The sequence below is a fragment of the Mustela nigripes genome, chromosome 7 (genome assembly GCF_022355385.1).
Source record: "Mustela nigripes isolate SB6536 chromosome 7, MUSNIG.SB6536, whole genome shotgun sequence".
NCBI classification, from domain to species: Eukaryota; Metazoa; Chordata; class Mammalia; order Carnivora; family Mustelidae; genus Mustela; species Mustela nigripes.
This window is the reverse complement of record NC_081563.1, coordinates 98,425,250-98,449,074: the sequence shown is the minus strand read 5'-3', so window position 1 is coordinate 98,449,074 and position 23,825 is coordinate 98,425,250. Positions and strand designations below refer to the sequence as shown.

The window sequence follows — 23,825 nt, the reverse complement described above, 5'->3', positions numbered from 1 at the left end:
CCCCTCCTATTCTTCTGTCTAGTTTTTTTTGTGGAGTGGAGAAGTCAGGGAATATTATTTTCTCTCTCAGGCTTACAAAACTTGTTCCCACTATTCCTGCACTCCCTTTCTGACTCCTTGCTTCCCAATTGGTGGGGGCGGTGAGTGGGGGTTGGGATCTGTTAACAAATCTGATTGGGATTGCCTATAAGATTGCATACAATCTGGATGAGATGGATTGTTTTTAGCAGCTGGGCATTATTGTATCTAATCCACTTTCACTGTTGAGATGACTTTCTGTAAGGGTTTTTTTTTTTTCTTCTGGTGGGGGTGTGGGTCATGTTTCATAGACTTTAGGTTATTGAATGATTTTTTTTCCCCAATAAAAAATTGTTTTAGTGGAACTCTTAAATTAATATGTAGCTAATAGAATGCTATTTGGTCTGCCTAGGCTATCTCAAGGACATTGTGCTTTGCTACGAGGTGAGTGAAGGACTTCTATAATTGGAAATTGTTTTCAGGAATGAGTGTATTAAGACAGTTAACGTGAAACATTTTCTGGATCTCTGATAGCTTATGTAGTGACTTTGTGTGAATTACAGAATGCTTCCTCTGGTGATGTGGCCTCAGGAGATAGGAGCTGGTACGCCCTTGGACAGTCGAAGCCTTGCAGGCACATTCCTTGGATAGTGGAATATGCACTTGAATTTAGCGCTATCTTGCAGACTTAAGCAAGGCACAATCTGTAAAACTGTATTCAGCAGCACCAGACATTTCAAATTTACCAAGGGACTGAGGAGTTGCTGTGAGCTTGCTTGACTGATGTATACAGGGAAGGGACAAACTTTAGAACAAAGCCTGTTAGCTCACCCCACAGACCCCAGTTGTCATCTCTAGATTTTGATTTACTTGTGTGATAGTTGGGCCTAGAAAAATGGTAAGTGGTCATGTAACTGACTTTCGATTTCTTAACAGAAGAGTGGTAAGTCATTTGCTCCTGCATGTCTTTGCTGTGCAACCATTCTGTGGTTACGGAACAAAAAGAGAGATACATCAGATGTCATTTTGGTTTTTTAATTCTTATCTGTCAGGGAACAAATAGAAATTGCTGTTTTAAATATGAGTTTTAAGCTGTCTGGATTTCTTTTATTCGTAGCCTTCTATCACTCAAAGGCTTCATTAACAATCAGCCACATTAGTAATTAGAGGGAGCAGAAAAACCTCTAACCAGGTTTTCTGTTTCATAATAATCTGAATCACTGAATGATACCATTGACAGGCACTGTATTTAGGTGATTTATTTGTGTTACCAGTCTTCCTGAGTTAGGATGATCATAATTCACATTTTACAGATGATGATACTGAGGTTTCAAGAAGTTAGCTAACTTGTTCATGTTATAAGATTTGAGTAAGATAGATTCCTTGTGCTTTCTCCTCTGGTTAAAAAGTCTTCTAAGATTAAATGTTCCAAATTCTGTTTATGAGAAACACAACAAATTGAAAAAAAGAAATACAGCTTATCAGCTTACTAAAACATGTATTCCCAATTAATTGTAAAATTCATCTGGAATGATCATATGTAATATTACATAAAATGAAGTTATCCTGATGGTTATTATATAAACTTTGTACTGTAAACTCATTATTTTATATCTTCCCCAGTATCTAGCATTTTTTTCCTCAAGAAGGAAAAGAACTTTTGGGGGGCAGCTGGGTGGCTCAGTCATTTGAGTATATGACTCTTGATTTCATCTCAGATCATGATTTTGGGGTCATAGGATCAACCCACATTGGACTTTGCACTTGGTGTGGAGTCTGCTTCTCTCCCTCAAAAATAAATTAAAAAATTTTTTCAAAGATTTTATTTACTTGTCAGAGAGAGAAAGAAAGACCTCATAAGCAGGGAGAGTGGTAGGCAGAGGAAGAAGCAGGCTCCCCTCTGAGCAAGGAGCCCAATGCAGGACCCTGGGAATGTGACGTTGACGCTTTTAACTGACTGAGCCACCCAGGTGTCCCCAAAATAAGTAAAATCTTTTTTTTTTTTTTTTAAGATTTTATTTATTTACTTGACAGAGATGGGGAGAGAGTACAAGCGGTGGGAGCAGCAGGGAGAGAGAAGCAGGCTCCTGCTGAGCAGAGAGCCCAATGTGAGGCTTGATCCCAGAACCCTGGGATCCTGATCTGAGCCGAAGGCAGTCTGTTAATTGACTGAGCCACCCAGGTGCTCACCCCAAAAAAGTAAAATCTTAAAAAAAGTAAAAATTTTTTGGTCTGCCATCTGTATGAACTAAAATAATTTGCTTAAGTCAGGACTTCTTGTCTGAAGTTCAATGACTGTTCTTCATTTTGGTTGTTTTGACTTTCCAGGTCCATATTCAGAATATTCCAGTAAACACACACAGTATCTTATGTTTTCAGGATTGCTTCAGGATTGCTTCCTTGCCCCCAGAAATAGGCAACCATAATTATTGGCAAACTAGAATTGAAATCCTTGCCCTGTCACTATACAGAATAACAACTAAGGTTCCTGATGGCATGATTCATCCATAAAGCTAAATAATATACTGTTTTTCCAAGGCAGAAAACTGTGTAATACGTCTTATAAATTTGATTACCTAAAATATACTATAGAGTTAATTTTATGATATTTTTATGTTAAATTACTTAAAATAAGGATAAAAATTTAGTTCCTCAGTTGCATTAGCCTCATTTCATGGGCTCAACAGCCGTGTGTGGTGATGGCTACCATACTGGAAAGTGTAGATACAGAACATTTGGATCATCACAGAAATTTCTGTTAGACAGCATGGGTCTCTCAAACAGAGAAACTAAGCATTTCATAAATCATTCAGCTTTCAAAGCAGTGGTGGTGGAGAGAGTGTCTTAGCATTCCTTTATGTAGGGTCCCCATTTTTCCTGTTTTCAGTATGATGACTAAGCTAGAAAATCCTGTTGTTTTACCTGAACTCTTCAGAGAATAAATTCCAGAATTCCACAGATTAGTAGCACGGTGGAACTCAAGAAGGGATCTAGGGGCCTATGCGTGTCTCAGACTAATCGCACTCATTCTTCCTAGTTTGAACTTCTTTATTTCTTCTGTGTGTTTTTTGTCCTTGAGAATTTATGGGTTTTTTGTTTTTGGGGTTTTTTAAAATTCCCTTTTTGTGCTTCAGTGGAGTTTTGGTAGGGAGATGGGTGGATGTATTCAGGTGCCCCATCGTAACATAGGACCTGGGAGGACCTGGTCATTTCTGTGTAGAAATGTGCTTTGAAGTACTTGTCACTCTTTTTATTTGTTGTCTCAGTGTTCTTGCTCAGAAGCATCAGTTGTAGTAGAGAGAAGCCCAAATGTTTTTATAAATAGTCTGTCATTTTGGTTTCTTTTGGCTATTGCTCAAGGCATGGTGAATAAAGGAGAATCATGAACCCATTTTTAAACTCCCCAACTCCTTTGATTATGCTTGTCTTGGGTATTTAAGAGTTCGATAGGTTGAGAAAGGAACTAACACCTGATTTCTGCCAGGTGTTTATAAATTTTAAATTGTATTTGTCTACTGTGCAGTAACGTACTTTCAGATATTTCAGACTCTCTTAGAAAAATAAATAAGTTACAAAAAAAATACTTTCCTGAAGTAGGAAGTTAACTTTCATCCCTGTTTCCTCCAGTGAGGTTTATGTAAGGTGTAGTTGGCGAAGTCAACTGTGCTGCTTCAGTTCATAGTAGAAATAGACCATTTATGGTATTCTGGTTTAGGATGGACTGCTGTAAGTCATTAGTTTGGGGACCAGTTTAGTTGTTTACAAAAATTTGAATCTGAAAAACTTGATGCTCCTTCGAAAAATTCCAGCCCTTATGCTAGAATTGTTGAGAGAACCGAAGTGTGTTCTGTTGTTTACAATTATTAAAATACCCAGTGTTACATACTCTCTGTAGCATTTATTTCCCCTTCTGTTTGTGAGGAGTATCTTTATTTAGAGAAGCTCACACTGAGTGAATCTTGAGTGTTAAGGCGGGGCCTCAGATGTAGTCATTTCATCTCAGTCAGTGTTTTACAAAAGCTCTGCCAGAGGACACTCAGGTTTAAGATCTGTTACACTTTATGAATGAGTTAAAAACTGGTAGTTGGTGAGATAAAATAGAGTGACGTAATTATTTAACAGCAGCTGTTTTGACAAGGGGGTAGAGTGTAAGAGTGACTGTTACTTTCCAGGGCCACTGGTACAGAACACAAAGAAACTGAAGCTTTGGGTTGGGTGTCTTTATAAGTGCTCTTGTAGTGGCAGTCTGTTTTCTCCAGATTTTCCTCCCCAGCTATGTAGCAAATTTTGGTGTGAAGTTCCGAGTATCCTTTAATGGTCTTTATTGTTTTGTTTTGTTTTTTTTTTTAAAGATTTTATGTATTTATTTGACAGAAATCACAAGTAGATGGAGAGGCAGGCAGAGAGAGAGAGGGAAGCAGGCTCCCTGCTGAGCAGAGAGCCCGATGCGGGACTCGATCCCAGGACCCTGAGATCATGACCTGAGCCGAAGGCAGCGGCTTAACCCACTGAGCCACCCAGGTGCCCCTAATGGTCTTTATTGTTAAAACTTGCATTTAAAACTTAATAACTTAAAAAAATATAAAATCAAAACTGAATTTGATTTTCCTTTTTAAAATAAACTTTGATTCCTTCACAGCTAAGCAGTTAATATCTCAGTAACCTAACACTTTAGAGAAATACTGAAAAGTGAGATTGATGGGAAAAGACTTTTTCTATTAGGTAAAAGTACCGTGTGAAGCACAGATGATTTTGTAGATCAGTGTTACAGTCGTTTGTGTTTTAAGATTTGCTATAATGTCTCTTGGTGCAAAGCAGCATAGTCCTAAGGAATTTACAGCCTATTTGGGGAGGCAGTCATTAACTAAATAATCTTAGAAAAAACTGAGGGCATTTACCCAAAAAATATAAAAGCATTATTTCAAAGGAATACATGCACCTCCATGTTTATTGCAGCATTATTTACAATAGTGTCCATCGATAGACAAATGGATAAATGTGATACACACACACGCAAATATGCACACACAATGGAATATTATTCAGCCATAAAAAGGAATGAAATGTTGCCAATTGGAACAATGTAGAGGGAGCTAGAAAGTATAATGCTAAGTGAAATAAGTCAGTCCCAGAGGGGAGGTGGGTGGGGGGATGGGTGCAGTAGGTGATGGGTATTAAAAAGAGTATATTTATCATGATGAGTGCTGATAATGTGTAAAATTGTTGAATCACTCATTGTATACCTGAAGCTAACATAACACTGTACCTTAACTATACTGGGATTAAAGTAAACATAATAAAAAAACCAAAACATTGAAACTGGTAAGTGCTATGCAGTAGAGATTCATGTGTCATGGAATCCTGTTAGAGTGGGTTTGACCTAGACAGCTTTTTTGCAAAGTGAGAATTGAGCTGAGATCCTGAGAGTGAAGTAGGCAAAGAAGGGTAGGGAAACAGGCGGGTGTACAGTATGAGTAAAGATGGGAGGCAGCATGGCCAGTGTGAACTACTAAGAGAAGGCCAGGGTAGTGAGATACAGAGTTGTGTAGTATAAGATAAAGCTGGAGGGGAGGGTAGGACTAGACTATGTTAAAGAATTAGTCCTCAGATCAATGGAAAGCCATCGAGGTATTTTGAGCCTGGATTTTGGATTTGTTTTTCAGATCTCTGGCTGTAGTGTTGAAGATGAATTGGAGTGTGGGGAGGAACAGCAGTGGGCATGGGCAGTCTGTCATATTTGAACAACTGTGGTAACATATTAAACCCCAAATTTCAGTGGCTTAACACAGAAAAGACTTCTGTCTATCATGCAGAGTTCAGGGGAGTCAGCAGCTCTCTTCTGTCTTAAATTGTGTCCGCAAATGTCCTCTTGTCAGGGGAAGAGAGAACTTGAAGATCACTTTTAAAGAGTCAGGGCTGGAAGTCCTTGGTATCACTGTGCTGAGCAGAACTCCCTGGCCCCAGCTGAACTTGCAAGGAAGGCTGGGGAATGTAGTCTTCCTGTGTGGCCATGAAGAGGAGGCAGTGTGGTGTACACGTATCTTGATCTCTCTCCTCTGCAGCCAGTTGGGGGTTTAGTGTAGCATTTCGAATAATAGAAAATGGTGGCTTAGGCTGGAGAGTGGTGACAGATGGAGAGCGCTGAATATCTTGGAAAAAGATAAGAAAAAAGTCAAAGAGCCAAGTGAGATGAGGGAGAAGGAACTATTGAAGATATTATCTCTTAGGTTTGGAGTCTGTGTAACCGGGATGGTGGTATGTACTGAGAAAGGAAGACTGGCTAGAAGGAGACTTTGGACATGCTGAGCATCAGATCTCTTTGACACATCCATCTGGAGATGTTAGATAGGAAATTGGATATAAAGGCTTCAGGCTCAGAAAAGCAGAAATCTGGGACGCCTGGGTGGCTCAGTTGGTTAAGCAGCTGCCTTCGGCTCAGGTCATGATCCCAGCACCCTGGGATCGAGTCCCACATCGGGCTCCTTGCTCAGCAGGGATCCTGCTTCTCCCTCTGCCTCTGCCTGCCATTCTGTCTGCCTGTGCTTGCTCTCTTTCCCCCTCTCTCTCTGATAAATAAATAAAATCTAAAAAAAAAAAAAAGCAGAAATCTGAACAATGTGCAAGTCATTTGGATTAGACACACGAAAACTTAAGCATGGATAAAGCCTCCTAGGGAGAATGCAGGGTCCTTCCTTTCCATTTCCACCTAACTGCCATCAACTTCTGTGTACTGCTAGATTGCTCTGCCGCCACTCTTCCTGACCTCAGCTGAACCTTTAGATGTCCTCAGAGTCCCTTTGCTTGTCCTTAGGTGATTCCCTTGGCAATTCCCCATAACAGCTATTCTGAATATTTTTAAAAAATTTATTTATTTTTTTAAAAAAGATTTTATTTACTTGACAGACAGAGAAAGTAGGCAGAGAGGCAGGCAGAGAGAGGAGGAAGCAGGCTCCCCGCTGAACAGAGAGCCGAAGGCGGGGCTTGATCCGCAGTACCCTGGGATCATGACCCAAGCTGAAGGCAGAGGCCTTAACCCACTGAGCCACCCAGGCACCCCTGCTATTCTGAATCTTTACTGATTTGCCCTCAAACTCCTGCTCTACTTCTGGTTTATACTTCACAGAGAATATAGAGGTTTTCAAGTACAGTTTTTAGAAATGGGTATTTTCCTTCTCGAAGTTATTACTGTCCCTTTTACTATTTTAGAGGAGAGAAGGGTATAGGTTTCCCCCACCATCCAAAAGTAGAGTGAGCCTGTGAAACCTTTCATAAGCCTGAATGGTGTAGCAGTTACCATTAATTTATATGGAAAAATTTTCATCATTCCCAGAGCCAAACATAACCTTCCTTAGACTCTTTTGGTACCTTTAGGACACATCTTGGTTGCAGATGAACAAAATAAATGAAGTAGTGCAGATGCTGACAGATACAGTTTATTTTTATTTATTTATTTATTTTAAGATTTTATTTATTTATCAGAGAGAGAGAGGGAGAGAGAGCGATCATAGGCAGACAGAATGGCAGGCAGAGGCAGAGGCAGAGGGAGAAGCAGGCTCCCTGCCGAGCAAGGCGCCCGATGTGGGACTCGATCCCAGGACGCTGGGATCATGACCTGAGCCGAAGGCAGCTGCTTAACCAACTGAACCACCCAGGCGTCCCTGACAGATACAGTTTAAAGCTATGGCGGCTCAATGTGGTGATGCTGAGTGTGGATCTGGGGAAGGAGTTTGGCAGGGTCACTCACTGCTCCAGGTGTGCACTGCTTCCATACAAACACTCAGTGCTGTTGTTGCTTTTTACCTTTTTTTGTAAATGTGAAAGTCTTTAGATTTCCTTTGGTCTGTGAAAACAGGTATAAATGCAGATCTTTCGTAAAAGCAAACTGGTGTAACTCGAACTTTTGCAAATCAAGGGCTATTTGTATATTCTTTTCTAAGACTGAGTCCCTCATCTGTACCCTGGATCTCATCAGTCTCTTTAGAGTTTTGTCTCTTACTTGTAAGTGGTTAAGAGTACCCTCTGGAGCCAAATTGCCCGAGTTCAGATCTCACTTCTGCTGTAGGTTTCCATGTGACTCTGGCCAAGTTACTTAATCTTTCTTTTCCTCAGTTTCCCCATTTATAAGATGCAGATAATAACAGTAGCCATCTCAGAATTTTTGTGATTTAGAAATGTCTGACAACATTAAGTACTCAATATTAGTTTATTTTTTTCTTTTTTCCTTTTTTTTGGTTTTCCTCTTGTTCCTTCAAACTCTTAAACTTTTAGTATGGTCAGATTTTCCCAGTCGTAAGATAATTTCTATAAAGTTAGCAAGCAGTCTGTTTCCTTTTCCCTTTGCCATTAACTGTCTTGTGCTTTCTTTCTTCACCTCCTCGGTTTACCCTTGTAAATCCTCAGCATATTACCCTGGACTTAGGACTGATTCCTCCAATCTCCTGAAATGCATAGAGACTCAGTTGCCAAACCTGGTGGTCTGTTGCAGTCATTCTCAGACTTTGCAGGCACTGGTGTTGATGACCCCTCCTTCCCCCCAGGATGCCTCCCTGGCTTCTAGGATGCTGTTTTGTCCCTTACTTTTTAGTTTTCTGATCATTTCTTCATAGTCCCCTGGACTTGTTACTCTTTTGCTACTTTGTATTGGTATCTCTAGGATATTGATTATAGTCCAAAGTATTAGTAAGACCCGAGCTCACATTTCCAATTGCTAACTGGTCATCTCCACCTAACTGTCTTTAAAGTTTACATCATCTGGATATTTATAATTGCCTCAGAGGTGGTCTTCCTGTTTTCAGTGTGTTTGCCAATTTTTCCTTTACAGTCTTCAGGGTTAATTTCCTCAAGCATAAGTGTCTATAGTACTCCTCTCATCAGAAACCTTTACAAACATCCTTTCCGGTGGAGAAAAGCTCAGATTTCTCCATACTGAGGCTTTTAAAATTCCTGTAGGTTATAGCTAGATTTGGCTGACATTAGTTGTATAATAATTGCAGAATAGCTATTTACTTTCTGTTTCCACGCTGGTACATGGTTAATATGTTTTATTTCCAATCAGAATTTAAAGTGATGTTTGAGTTAATTCACTTAAATATTGACAGATACATTTAGATGATTGGTTGGCTTAATAAGGCTTCCATTGTTTCCTTCATGCTTTTAAATACGGGTTGGTCAGTTGTGATTTACAGAAATTAGGAAAGTGATAAGATAGGATGGGTTTTGTGGTAGTTTTCTACTCTTGATTTTCTGTGTCTACTACCACATGAATGTTGTTTATAAACAAAGTGTGGATTAGATTAGATAGGATTGAAATAGATTATGATTAGATGTGGACTAGATTTGATAGAATTGAAGTATATTAGAGCTTACCCCAATATTAAGTAAATGCTAGGATCTTAGTATATTTTAACCGCCAGAGTTCTTTTTTTTTTTTTCTTTTAAGATTTTATTTATTTATTTATTTGACAGACAAGTAAACAGGCAGGCAGGGACAGAGAGAAGAGGAAGCAGGCTCCCTGCCGAGCAGAGAGCCCAATGCAGGGCTTGATCCCAGGATCCTGGGATCAGGACCTGAGCCGTAGGCAGAGGCTCTAACCCACTGAGCCACCCAGGCGCCCCTGACTGCCAGAGTTCTTATGTGTATTTTTAAGTAACAGCTTTACTAAGCTGTAATTCACATATCATAAAGTATGATTCAGTGGTTTTCAGTGTATTCAGAGTTGTAGATTCATCACCACTGTCAAATCCCAGAGCATTCATCACACCATAAAGAAAACCCCATGCCCATTAGTGGTCATTCCCCATTCCTTTTTCCCTTTTAAGTTCCTAAAAACCAGTGATCTGCTTCCTTCCTTTCTGAACATGGGTTTGCCTATTTTGAACATTCCCTAGAAATAGAATCATGTAATATGTGGCCTTTTATATCTGGCTTCTTTCCACTTTGCATAATGATTTTCACGGTTTATGTTATAGCCTTTAACACTACCTTTTTATTGGTTGAATAATATTCCAGCGTATGGATGGCATCACATTTTGTTTATCCATTCATTCAGTTGATTTCTTTCTTCTGCTTTTTAGCTGCTATCAGTCATGCTGCTCTGAACATATGTGTACAAGTTTTTTTTTTTTTTTTTTTAAAGATTTTATTTATTTGACAGACAGAGACCACAAGTAGGCAGAGAGGCAGGCAGAGAGAGGAAGGTAAGCAGGCTCCCCGCCAAGCAGAGAGCCCGATGCAGGCTGGATCCCAGGACGCTGGGATCATGACCTGAGCTGAAGGCAGAGGCTTTAACCCACTGAGCCACCCAGGTGCCCTGTGTACAAGTTTTTATACGGACATGTTTTCATTTCTCTTGTGTATATACCTAGGAATGGCATTAATAGATATTAATTCTGTGTTTAGCTTTTTGGAAAACTGCCAAATGCTTTCCTGAAGCAGGCACACTGTTTGACAATTCTGTCAGCAGTGTAGAAGAGTTCCAGTGTCTCAACAGTCTCACCAACATAGGTTACTGCTGTCTTTGTTGTTAAGTCATCCTAGTGGTATAAAGTAGTAGAACCTTGTGGTTTTGACATGTTATTTCCCTAAAGACTGATGATGTTGAGCACTTTTCCCAAGTGCTTACCGACCATTTTTATATTTTTTGGGGGAAATGTCTATTCAGACCCCGTACCCATTTTAAATTTGGGTCATCTTTTTTTATTTTTGAGTTATAAGGGATCTTTATTCTGGATACAGGTTCTTACTGGAAATACGATTTGCAAATATTTTCTCCTCATATGTGGGCTGTCTTTTCCTCTTTTTTAAAGAAAGAGTATTATTTTAGAAAGGGCAGGGTGTGGGGAGGGGGGAGAGAGAGAATCTGAAGGAGACTCCCCGCTGAGTGTGGAGCATGACAGGGGGCTCTATCCCACAACCCTGAGATCATGACCTGAGCGGAAACCAAGAGTTGGACACTTCTAAGCCACCCAGGTGCCTCTGTCCTTTCATCTTATATGTAGTTCTATTAACCAAATTACTTGGCATTAATTTTGGGTATCATTAATATTTTTTGCATTGTTTAGTATTTAAATTTATGAAGTTCATAGTTCTTGCTTTAGAAAAGCTAACATGCAAACCAGAGTAGTTAATGAGGCATCAAAAATTATGGCTTTAGTAAAGATAATGCAGATAGAACACCTCAAAGAAGATGAAAGATTAAAAACTCAGGTTGAGACCTTTTGCTGTCAGGGTCACGTTTCAGAATAGCAAGTGTAACATGGTAAGAGGTTTATTTTTTTGGTCAGTATGATCCTAAGTTATTTTGTTTCTACAGCAATAAATGTTTTCTTATCCTTTTTTAAAATTGATATATAATAGACAAATAATATTGTGTGAGCTGAAGGTGTACAAGGTGTTGATGTGATACATTTATATACCACAGTCTGATGATTACACTAATACCTCCATCATGTCACATAATTATCATGTCTTTTTGGTTGAAACAATTAAAATCTAGTGATTTCATTCATATCTATTTATTTATTTATTTTAAAAGATTATTTATTTATTTATTTTACAGACAGCGATCATAAGCAGGCAGAGAGGCAGGCAGAGAGAGGAGGAAGCAGGCTCCCTGCTGAGCAGAGAGCCTGATGGGGGGCTTGATCCCAGGACCCTGAGATCATGACCTGAGCCGAAGGCAGAGGCTTAACCCACTGAGCCACCCAGGTGCCCCTAGTGATTTTAATTTAAACTTAGAGATTTTGTAAGTGGAATTTTCAAGGCATATGATTAAGTGGAATTTTCAAGGCATATGATTAATGTGTTACTAAATATTAATCACATAATTTTGAAATGTATATAGACAAAGATCCTTTAATTCTTCTGTTAGAGAAAGATATGCTTGACAGAATGGAATTTTCTCAGTGCAGCTGCTCTGTCCATCTGCTATGCATTATGAAAAGAATTTTGGGTATTATTAATATTCCAGTTAGGGAGATGACTGCTCCCAGTTGGACCTCTGAGCAACCCCTTTAAAAGCAGTTGAATCTAGCATATCTTAGGAAGCACCTTTTTCCAGATTTTAGGGTAGGAGGGGCTGCTATAGCTCAGTCTTCCTTATACCTATGCAGTAGTGATGAATACTTTAGATATATAATCTTTTTTAATGTTTAATGACTGAAACTAACAATTGCAGCTTAGATTTTGTTTTTCTGTTGGATGGTGAGTATACCTTAAAAACTCTTTATAAAAAATATAAAAAATGATGTTTTTATATTTGGCACAATAAAAGTTAAAAGCCTCCTTCTGACTTTTTTACCTTGTTATAGGCCTCTGGAGTGCAAGTTGCAGATGAAGTATGTCGCATTTTTTATGACATGAAAGTTCGGAAGTGCTCCACACCAGAAGAAATCAAGAAAAGAAAGAAGGCTGTCATTTTTTGTCTCAGTGCAGACAAAAAGTGCATCATTGTAGAAGAAGGGAAAGAGATCTTGGTTGGAGATGTTGGTGTAACCATAACCGATCCTTTCAAGCATTTTGTGGGAATGCTTCCTGAAAAAGATTGTCGCTATGCTTTGTATGATGCAAGCTTTGAAACCAAGGAATCTAGAAAAGAGGAATTGATGTTTTTCCTGTGGTGAGCATCAGAAATATTGAGCCTCTGTATAACTCAGAGTTAATTTTACTGTTACCACTTGAAGAAACCAGTTCTTAGGGTCAAAAGGATTTTCAGTCTATCTGTAGTATTGTCATTTAATTTTTATTAAGGTTTCATAATGTCTTAGTTACATTAATGTTTGTAGGACCAGAAGTAAATTTTAACTACTCTCTGTGTACTCGAAGAATTTGACTTTTAGTAGTTGATTGATTTTGATTTGGTGGGGATAGGGGCAGGAGCTAGATTTTATGCATTCTCTGAACTCACTTATAAGCTAACATTTCTCTAAAAATTCTTCCTAGAATCCTGAAAAGAAAGTTTACCCCACCAAAAACCTTCTCCAACATATCTTGCCAGGAACCAGCCTTTCACTTTTTAAAACACCCATCCTTTACTTGTTCCTCCGTGGTTTGCTACCCTTTTTTTTTTTTTTTTAAAGGATGAATTAATTTAAAAGGCAGGGGAGAGTAAGTGAGTAGAAGTTGGGTCAGAGGGAGGAGAGAATCTCAAGCAGACTCCAGCTGAGACTCGCCAGGGCTTGATCTCGTAACCCTGAGATCATGCCCTGAGTCAAAACCAAGAGTTGCAGGGCTGATTGACTGAGCCACCCAGATGCCCCTGTGGTTTGCTGTTTTGGAAGTTGGTACTATCGTTGCAACTCTAACTAGGTCAGTAGGGGTAGCCACTAGCCATGGTGGCTATTTAAATTTGAAATAATTAAAATTAAGTAAATTTTAAAATTCATTTTCTTAGTCATTTGCTACATTTCAAACACTCAGTAGCCGCCTGTGACTAGTGGCCACCTTACTGGGTAGCACAGACAGAACATTTCCATCACTGCAGAAAGCCCTTCTGGATAGCATTGTTCTAAATAGTGAAAAAGTGTTATAAGGCGATTTATGTGGCCTTTTTTCTTAAAAGGCTGCTTAATTTATTATCCTGGTCTTTTCAGGTAAGTTTGAGATTAAGCTTGAGTTGAAAGTCATATGTGTCTCTAAGTTTTATTATATTGCTTTCTTTGGTGTGGAATTCTTACGTAGAATAATTCTCTAGCTTCCAGTGGATGGGGGAGTGGTAACAGCCTTTGATTTGGGGGGGAGTGAAGGTCCTCTTGATACTTCTTCTGAGCCAGGACACGGCTAGGTGGGGCTTAGCTTTTTGCTGTAGGTCACCCAACAGCTTGGGATATGGAGCTAGGAAGTCAGAAGAATTCTGGTTTAAAGGAATCTAACTCCAGATCACACCTCAGTAACATTTCAGCAAGCCTTTATTGAGCTTGATTAAACTAAGATGCTGTGTGGAATATAAACATGGGATCAGGTGCTTGTTGGGGGCAGCCTATTGTTCTGCAAGTCTGAGAGCCACAAACTTATCTACATAAGGATAGTAGCTGTTGAGACTTCAGACGGAGCCCTTCCTGATTTGAACTTTTATTTCTACCACATTCCAAGTGTTGTGTTAGAGCCTGGGAAAACAGCTGTAACATAGGTGAAGCCTCTGCCCTTCTGAGATTTATAGTTGAGTTGTAGATAATGCAGCTGAAGGTTTAGGCTTCTAAATTGGTGACTGTTTACTTCATTTGCATTACTTTCCCCCTTTTTTTCCCTACTGTGAAAATAATACCTCATTATTAAAGAACATTTGGCAAATAAAGGTAGAAAGAAGAAAAAGGAATTCATTGTTAATGCAGTGTTTTGTTTTGCATGTTGTTTTAAGAAAATGTACAGACTTACAGGAGTTTCCCATAACAGACTGTAGGGCCCAGGAATGGCTCTTACTTAAGGCGTTTTAAAAATCTGCTTAGAGTAAAATCAGAACAGCTAATGTTTTTTCCTGTCCCTGACCTATTTTGCATAAAGAAAGTACCCACTTAACTTTGCATCTCAAGTGATTCCCATACCTAAGGTGATGGTTATGGTTCTGCCTCCCTCGTTGTTAATTCCTCAAATTCCGTTGGGAGGAATAAGCATCTGAGAGACACACAGACTGCTGTTCCTGGTTCCTAAGAATAGAAACTGCCCTCTGTGGCAGGAGTAGACTAGCGTGAGCTCCATGCTACCCTCAGTGCTAATGACTGTAGAATGGTCTGGAAGTATGGCAGTTAAATGCAAGCATTAGGTGTTTAAAAGTATCTAACTACACTCCATATAGAAAGTGTATTAAGATAGCATGGAGCAGAGGCAGGCCTGGAGTTTGGTGGCATAGTGGGAAATAATTCATGGACAAGCAGTTTGAATAGGATGAGGCTTTTCTGTGCATTGTTAGTATGTCTCTTATTTTTCAGTATTGCTGGTGAAGAAAGTTATGAAGCATATGCTGTGCTTCCAGGATTCATTCAGGAGGAGGGAGACACTAAAAGTTTCGTTAAATACAAGATAATAGTAATACTGACAGTTAAGGCACAGTTGCTGAATTGCTAAGCTTAAAAAAAAAATCCTTGTGACATGTTTTATTTTGTTAGTCTAAGATGGAAAGCAAGTACTCTCATGTGGTCAGAATTTGCTATTTGTCTATCGGAATAGACATAAATGAAGGGACTGGGAAGGATTAAGAAGGAGGAGTCTTTTATTTCGTTTTCTAAAAAGGAATATATTACAGATAATCTGAAGCCAAAATGCTAAAATCTCTAGTATTTCTTTCTTTCTTTCTTTCTTTTTTTTAAAGATTTTATTTATTTATTTGACACACGGAGAGAGATCACAAGTAGGCAGAGAGGCAGGCAGAGAGCCGGATGTGGGGTTGATCCCAGGACCCTGGGATCATAACCTAAAGCCTCTGCCTTCGGCTTAACCCATTGAGCCACCCAGGCGCCCCTCTAGTATTTCTTAATTCAGGGTGGCATATACTTGATTTACAGATTATTCTCTGTATTTTCTGAAGCTTTTTTTCCCTAACCAGCAAGAGTTGAAAAGCAAGATGGTTGTTACTAGCCTGAACTCGAGCCTTTATTGATAAAAATAGGGAAAAATTTAAAACAAATTGGGTAATACAGTCAATTATCCAGTGGGTTTTTTTTTTTTTTATGGCCCCATTAATCTGATCTTTAATTGGTGGTTCTCTGATTTTATTCCACCTTCGTCAACCTGAGCTATTCTGTGTGTGCCTCTCCTTGATAGTGTCCAAGGAGGGGTGGAAATAGACACATTTTGTAGTTAGCAAAACTCCCAGGAGATTCTGAGGACTGTTCCCCATCACTGATGCAAATGTTTAACCCAGTGTAATTGTACTTTCTCTAAACATTGTTTTCATTTTTGGTATCTCTCTATGCAGGGCACCAGAATTAGCTCCTCTGAAAAGTAAAATGATCTATGCAAGCTCCAAGGATGCCATCAAAAAGAAATTTCAAGGTATGGATTAGATTTACTTCCAAACATTTAGAGGTATGGTGGACCGCTGGAATGCGGGCTACATCTTTTCTAAGAAGCACCTTACTTCCTTTGGAGACCCTTGGTGACAAAGAAGGCAAGTGTTGCCTCTTTTGAGGAAAAACCTGGAATGTTGAACCTCACTTTTAGCATGTCTTCTATCTTGTGCTGGGCACTCTGGATCTGAACGACCTGTCTTAAAAACCTTATTCTTGGGCGCCTGGGTGGCTCAGTGGGTTACAGCCTCTGCCTTTGGCTCAGGTCATGGTCCCAGGGTCCTCGGATCGAGCCCCTGCATTGGGCTGTCTGCTCAGCAGGGAGCCTGTTTCCTCCTCTCTCTCTGCTTGCCTCTCTGCCTACTTGTGATCTCTGTCAAATAAATGAATGAAATCTTTAAAAAAACAAACACCACCACCAACAAAAAACCCTATTCTTGGCTGGGGGGTGGTGTGGATGACAAAAAATCAAAAACCCTTTATTCTCTGGACATTGTGTGCATATTGTTTGTTTGGGCTGGCTTCAGATCAGTTTGAGATGCTGCCGAGTTTCTCAAATAGCATATGGAGATTCAGTGGTTTACATTGGCTGTGCTACATAATGAATTTATGATGGCCTATGAATGTGTTGACATAACAAACTTGAAGTAAGGAGACATTCATATATGGGGAAGGATACTCTTTAGCTTTATTTTGGAATGGTATGACTTTAGGTAACTGACTCACCTGTGTCCAAAGGAAAGTGCCCTTATCCTTGAATAGCCACTTACCTTTGAAGGGTGATGGGGATCCTGGTGTGATGGCCTGGCAATACTTACTACCTCCAGCCTGGAGGGAAGTGTTGGTACAGTGGGAAGAGCATGGGGCAAATGCCCAGAGGTCTGCACTGAGGGCTCACCTTACAGCCTAACTGCTGTGTGACCCTGGCCCCAAGCGCTTAACCTCCTGGGGCCTTGATTGTCTCCGCTGCAGAATGGGAGGCTTGGTCTGGATTGTGTCACCTCCATGTAACAGGTTGGCCCACCGCCTTCCTTGCCATGGCCAGCACCAGAGAGCTGGGCAAGCCAGGGTCACAGGACTTGGCCCAGTGTGGTTTTGGTTTTGTTTTACTGTGGCTGGTTTTTATATTCTTGTGGTAGAACAGGTTTGCTCTGGCTTGTTTTACCTAGGAAAACTAAATTCTCACTTCTTTTCTTGAAACCTGCTGCTGCATCATTCAGGCCTCGTCAGATTCTCCATGTGTTTGGGCCACCCACCAGAGGTGTGTTCACCAGTTGGTTAACTGATGATGGATTCTGCACCATGTTGTTTTGCCTTTCAGTAAAGGACAGAATTGCTATATACATTTGACTTGCTGATGTTAAAGATGGTCACCTTGTTTGCTTTTTTTCCCTTACGAAACTATCACTGGCTTTCTCCAGTCACCCCTAAGTGGTCCAAAAGCTGACCTGCTGTACTTTCTGCAGCTCAAGAAATGGACTTAAAATTATGGAGGATCAGAAACAGTGCATCTGTTTGAAAGATAGCAGCTGTTTACGGAGAAGCTACTGTATGTAATTCCCTAAGTGAGCTCATTCTGCCGTGAGGTGGTGTAATTTTTCTGCGAAAGCCATCAGTACACATTTTACATAGTTTTCATTGTGACAGATTTCTTAAATGTGTAGTACAATACTACTGGAAAGCTAACTTCTCCAGAGCAAAGGAGATGCCAGTTGTAAATACGGATTATTCTTCAATATAGTCAACGAAATCAACTGTGCAACTGACGCATCGACTTTGTATTTTTACTTATTTAAAAAAATAAGAAAATTACTACATTTGCTTTTTAACTTTTAATTGAAGCATAACATATCTATAGAACGTGGACATCTAAATTTTTGTAGAACTCACTATTCACAAACGGAAATGGTTATTTCTTGATTTAACAACCGGCATCCCAGAAGTCTCCCTTGTGCCTCTTCTCTTATGTCACTTTCTCTTAGTCCTTCCATACGGGAACCAGCAGCGTGGCTTCTAGCAGTAGAAGTAGCTTTGGCTGATTTCCATTATACAAATAGAATCATCTAGACTGTATGCTTGGATGAAGTTTGGCTTCTTTTAATCAGTGTTCTCTTCTTTAGTCGTTCATTTTCATGCACATAGTTACAGATTATTGTCCTTACTGTGTAGTATTCCACTGTTTGTATGTGCCACAGCTGTTCTGTCCATATTAGAACTTGTCTGTCGGGCTCTCTGCTCAGCTGGGAGCCTGCTTCCTCCTCTCTCTCTGCTTGCCTCTCTGCCTGCTTGTCATCTCTCTCTGTCAAATAAATAAATAAAATCTTAAAAAAAAAAAAATTTCCTGTCTTAGAGAAAGAAATAGGTTATGTTGCTGCTGTAATCCTTAAAGAGAATTGTTGTTTTTCCTCCATAGGCATAAAACACGAATGTCAAGCAAACGGACCAGAAGACCTCAATCGGGCTTGTATTGCTGAAAAGCTAGGTGGATCCTTAATTGTAGCTTTTGAAGGATGCCCTGTGTAGACCATCATTCAGTGCCATAGATCGAAAGCTTCCATGTTTAATGTTACCCTCTTGCTATATAAGTAAAGCAAATATGTTTAGGCCAGGGTCTCACAGAGGGGGAGCTGTCTTGTCATCTGTTAAAGTGAACTAAATATTCTATAAATGTGCAGATGGCCCTACATACATCTAAAATCTAAAGTTTTATTGGTGTGAATTTAAATTCTTATTGGCCAAATGCCTGTTTTGATGAGTTGGCTTGTAAAGGTTTTTTGTTAAACTCACGATTTTTAATAATGCAGTTACCAAACAGTACAAGGGCCATATAAAGAGAATTATTGCATCTTTGTAACCTCAGCAGGTAACTTGGTTTCTTTTGCTTAGAGAATTGGTTATAATCTGGTTATAATTTTGGCCCCAATTCTTCATTTTCTCTTGAGCTGAACTGCATAATGGAAAATAGATCTCCTTAACACATGTAACAGCACTAATACACTAATTACAGTAAGACTAAGTCAGGCAGTCTTTTAATTCTAGCAGATGTGTGATGGAGACTGCCTCAGAATCGTGCACACTTCTAACCAGCGCTGAAAGCACTATTTTGAGCATGCAGTTGGAATACGGGGAGCAGCTCCCTGCACCCGCAGTGAGCTCTCCGCGGGCTAGTTGGGAGACTGTTCGGAGAGTGACCTTGCATCTTGGAAATAAAATCACCGGAGTATCCTAGGGAGAATGTACAGTACCTTGCAACAGCTAATTATAGTGCAGATTAGGGCTCCATTGTAATTACAGCACTTTATTAATGGAGAGGATAAAATGGTTGTATTGACAAGCTGGGACACCTGTCACAACTTCAGCTGTGTCTCCTTCAGAATTTTGTTGCTTCTGGTACAGTACGGTGTGGAAGAACACTAAGTGTACGTGTATGCTGGGGCCTGGGAGAACTTCCTGATCTCCTAGAGCAGCTTGTTGATTGTCTGTGGGATGGGGAGCAGGGCTGATGGATGACACCCATGGGAAGCCACCGCCTCATGACGCTTGGAAGTGATTGTCTTTAACATCACAGGCATAACACTTTGAAAAATATAGAGATGCACACAGTTGAACTTAGAAGTAGCAGTATTGGCTTTATGTAATAAAGGAAGCATTTTTAACTTGCCTCTTGTGTAATTATTCATGTGGGAATTGGGGATGAAGGATTTTGCTTTCTATAAATGGGATAAGGTGTGTGGAGATTTGGGTATTTCAGACAATTAGAGTTAAGACCACTGTTCCTTCCCCCTCTTATTGAATGAGGAAGTTGGTATAAAAAAGCTGGGTATCTTTTTCTTTTTCTTACTCCAAATGTGTATCCAAATACCCGGCTATCTCCTTTCTGCTTTATTTGGGAGGCAAGAAAGTTACGCTTTAATCAAAATGCTTCTTTCAAAATTATCTAGAAGACCGCGCTGGCTACTGGCTTACTGGTGAGCTGCATGTTATTCTTTCATCCTGAGTTTCTGATTCCCTGTACTGCAAAGCAGTGCTGTGAGTCACAGTCTCTGAACGGGCCTCCTGAGAAGTGTAGCGGTCCACGGCTGTTTGACTCGAGAATGAGCCTTGTAGGTAGAGCTGGGTGTCTGATGAGGGAGTTGAGGAGGAAGTCGTGACATATGGCACTTCTTAGAGAACCAGCGCTGTCTGCTGGTGTGTGTGCATTTGCTTGGGGGTAGGGGGCGGCGGTGCTAGGGAGATAGGGGTGGGCAGTGCGAGAGGGATGCATGCTATGGGAGGGCTAAACACAGGGTACCAGGACCGGAGAGAATTTAAGCCTCTCCCACAGGCCAGAAATGGGGAAGTTGCTAACAGGTAACTTGTATCTCCACCTAGGGGAGCTTTTGAGAGTCTTACTGCATTCCTGAGGTGGGGGCTCAAGAATCCGGCTAACAAGGACTCCACTCCAGGTCATTCTGATGCCAGATGTGAGTCTGAGACGTCAGTGGACTCTGGTGAGGGATCAAACTGCAGGTACACCTGCTTTTGGCAAGCACGTTTGCATTCCTGCAAGTAAGTGCAGACGCAGCACGGGAGTGTGTGTGCGGAAGACTAACTGGAGGGTCATCTGCGCATACTCTTTTGCCCTGGGAAAGAAGCAGACAAAGCCACTGTGAATAGAAATTCAGAGCTTGACTATGAAGTTCGTTATTTCAGGGAATATTAATCCCTGAGAAAACAGTGAGCATAGCAACTTAGATAATAGAATTAGGCTCAGTCAAGTGGTCTCCTTTTTTGCAGAACACTCCAGAGGGCTGGCTGATCACACATAGGAAGTGCAGCTTCTCTCTCTTGGCTGGTTGGTTGCTCTCAAGGTTCTCACACTGGGCATGCCCAGGGGCACACCACTTTCCCATGATTTGGGCATTTCTGAAATACAGACTGACAGACACCCGACCAAGTTCAAACTGGGCTGCAGCTGTAAGAAGGGTCATTCTAGTTGACCCCTGGAACAACACAGGTTTGGACTGTGGGGGTCCATTTATATGTGGATTTTTTATAGGAAGGACTGTAAATGTATGTCCTCATGATTTTCTTAACATTTTCTTTAAGAATACAGTGTTAGGATACACATAACATACAAAATGCATTAATCTACTCTTTGTTATTGGGAAGGCTTCAGGTCACGAGTAGGCTGTTTGTAGTTCATGGGAGAGTCAAAAGTAATATAGATTAAAAAAAAAAAAAAAAAGTAATACAGACTTTCACTGTGCCAGGGGTGGGGGTGGGCATCCATGCCTCTAACCTCAGTGGTGTTTGAGGGTCACCCATAATTGCATTGTGGCTGTGAGAGGGTGAAATTCCAGGAGCCAGGGATTTGATGGAAGCAAAACTTGTATAACCTGAGCTGTTTGGCCAGCCAGGTCTGTCCTTGGGCTCTGCCCAGGAGACCTACCAGCCTATAGTCAGTGTCCCCAGTGGGCCTCCTAGAGAAGTCCAGTCACAGGCCTAAAGTCCCAGAACTCCTAAGTGGCAGAACTGGGACTACAGAAACTAGGATCTCTTTCGTTCTGGCCCTAAACTATTCCCATTGTACCCCAGGAGAGTTCTTAATTTTTGATATCTGGAATTCTAAGGTTAGATCTTGCTCAGTGCCAGGGATGAGGCTGGCATTGGGGCAGGAAAGGTAACAGTTCTTTCGGGCTTTGAATTCTGTTAGATGCAAATCTGAAGGAAGCTCAGAGAAAAGGCATTTGTGGAGGGTGTCTAGTGGTTTCTAAAATCTTGTGTTTTGGCTGCCTATAGGCCAGGAAGCCTGGTGTTTGTACATTTTACTGAATGTTATGCAGAGATGACCAGAGGAAGTCAAGAGCTGCTGACATGATGGGGCTACCAGAGCTGAGATGCTCTTCATGGCCTGTGTGACCCTGGAGCTGAATTCAGGTCGAGTCGGGGAGCCTCTGAAGGGGTGCAGGATAGAGACTAGATGTTCTCAGAATTCTCCCAGCTGCGCTGTTGGGGGAGGTGGGGGTGAGTGTCTCAGATGTAGCAGAAGCACTGAGCTCGGGCCTCCCAGGCCACTTCCTCCAGGAAGCCAGGCCTAGGGGAGAGCAGTGCTTCCTGTCAACAGTCTAGCAGGTCAGCCAGCATCTGTTCTTTGACAAGTGCTCTTGTCTAGCCTGGGCAATTCCCGCTTCCGCACTGGTCTTCAGAGCTTGGGGCTATAGAATCCAGTTACCCAATGCTGCAGGGACCCTGCATCTGTAGGACGGGGAGCTAGGAATGGCCAGGTAAATAAGCCACACTCCCCGGGCCTCTGTGTCCTGTAGAGGAAGACCGGGGGGCCCGTTGACCCCGTTCTAGCATCTACTGAGGGCAGCGGTCTCCAGTATCTTCCTGAATGGCTCTTTTCCTTCCCCAGCGTGACGCTGGAACCTTACCCAAGACAGCCCTGGCAACAAGGCCAGGCCGAGGCAAGCTCTGGCAGGCTGCTTATCGAACTTGGGTCTCCTCTGCTGGGCCTTGAGGCTACATGGCACCTGCTGGGGTGGGGGACGCAGAGGATGGAGGATGGGCCCTGAGAGCTTGAGCTGCAGGAGGTCTCCACAGTGGTTTGAGAGTCCCCAGGTCAGCCTCCTGGGGCCACCACCCTGTATCATGGTGGCCTTTGTTTTACCTTCTCAAGGCATATAGACACTGGAGGGTCTCTGTCGGGTGGTCTGAGAGAGCAGGGCTGTAACCAGAACCCAGGGAGCAGCGGTCACCAAGAAGTACCCAGAGGCAGCTGCTCCATACTGCCCAGTCTCTTCCATGCCTTGAGTGCCTCAAGGGCCGCCCTTCCTGGGTTTCAGAGGGCATGTGCCCAGCATAAGGGTTCTCAATTCTGCAGTCAGTGTGGCAGGGGGAGGGGAGCATACCAGAAGCATCTGCTCACCGGCATGGTAATGTGTCTGGTGTAGGGCCAGGTCTGGCCTGTTTCCCACCAGGAAATTGACCAGGGCCCCAAACCACTGGCTTTGGTTAAGGCCACTCACTGTTGGTGGGAGGAGTTGTGACCGCCCTCCCCCACCCCACCCCACCCCTGCTCTGTAGGTCCTTTGGCACAGAGTTCCCTGCTCCTAATGCAAAAAGGCACATGGAGGGTGCAGTGAGGGGCCACCAGTTTTGGGGGTGAACTCAGCCACTATTCATGGGGTCCATGGATTCTAAAACTTGACTCTTCCCCTACAGCTGACCCCTGCACCCCAGCTGAGTGAGCAGTGACAAATGTTTGAAACCTGCCTTGCCTTTTACTAGATGAGCTGCTCACTTTTGTACCTCCTGTGGGGACTGGAAGGTTTCACGTGAGAACCAAGCACAAGGCTGGGCATGTGGTTGGCATCAGGTTTCGTTGGCCACTTCTCCTGTTCAGTCTGCTGCCAGAAAATACGGCATCTGCACCCCAAGTCCTATGGGATTCCCCTTTCAGCCCCCTTCATAGTTCTAGAACAGGTATGATGGTCTTCTCTTACCTAAAAATCTCATGGCTCGTATTGCCTTACCTGTCCTGATGCCTTGGCTGCCACCGATTCCTGTACCTGCTGTCCCCTCAGCCTTGAGCCCGCCTCCCCTCTCCTGACAGCACCTGCTCTGGTGAACTCCAGCTTAAGCTCACTTCTCTGGGTAGCCTTCCCCAAAGTCCCAGCACTCCGATCCCCGTACTGTTGCAACACACATGTGCAGAGACAGCATGGTTAGGTGGACCACAGGTCACAGGTGAGGCACCCGCCCCCCCGAAGCCGAGACTGGGTCTTGGTCACGCAGCACGAGTCACGCAGCTGTTGGGCCTCTCA

At 41.8% G+C, this 23,825-nt stretch overlaps 1 protein-coding gene across 1 annotated transcript in view; it reads left to right on the top strand.

Annotated features, from left to right (window-relative positions):
• The window catches only part of DSTN (destrin, actin depolymerizing factor), a 36,590-nt gene extending 16,917 nt beyond the window's left edge, over positions 1–19,673 (top strand). The window contains exons 2-4 of the mRNA XM_059406504.1: positions 12,328–12,635; positions 15,927–16,003; positions 18,431–19,673. Coding sequence (XP_059262487.1) covers positions 12,328–12,635; positions 15,927–16,003; positions 18,431–18,540 — 495 coding nt within the window. The 3' untranslated portion in view covers positions 18,541–19,673. The remainder of the gene's footprint in view (positions 1–12,327; positions 12,636–15,926; positions 16,004–18,430) is intronic.
• Positions 19,674–23,825: the final 4,152 nt, after the last annotated feature.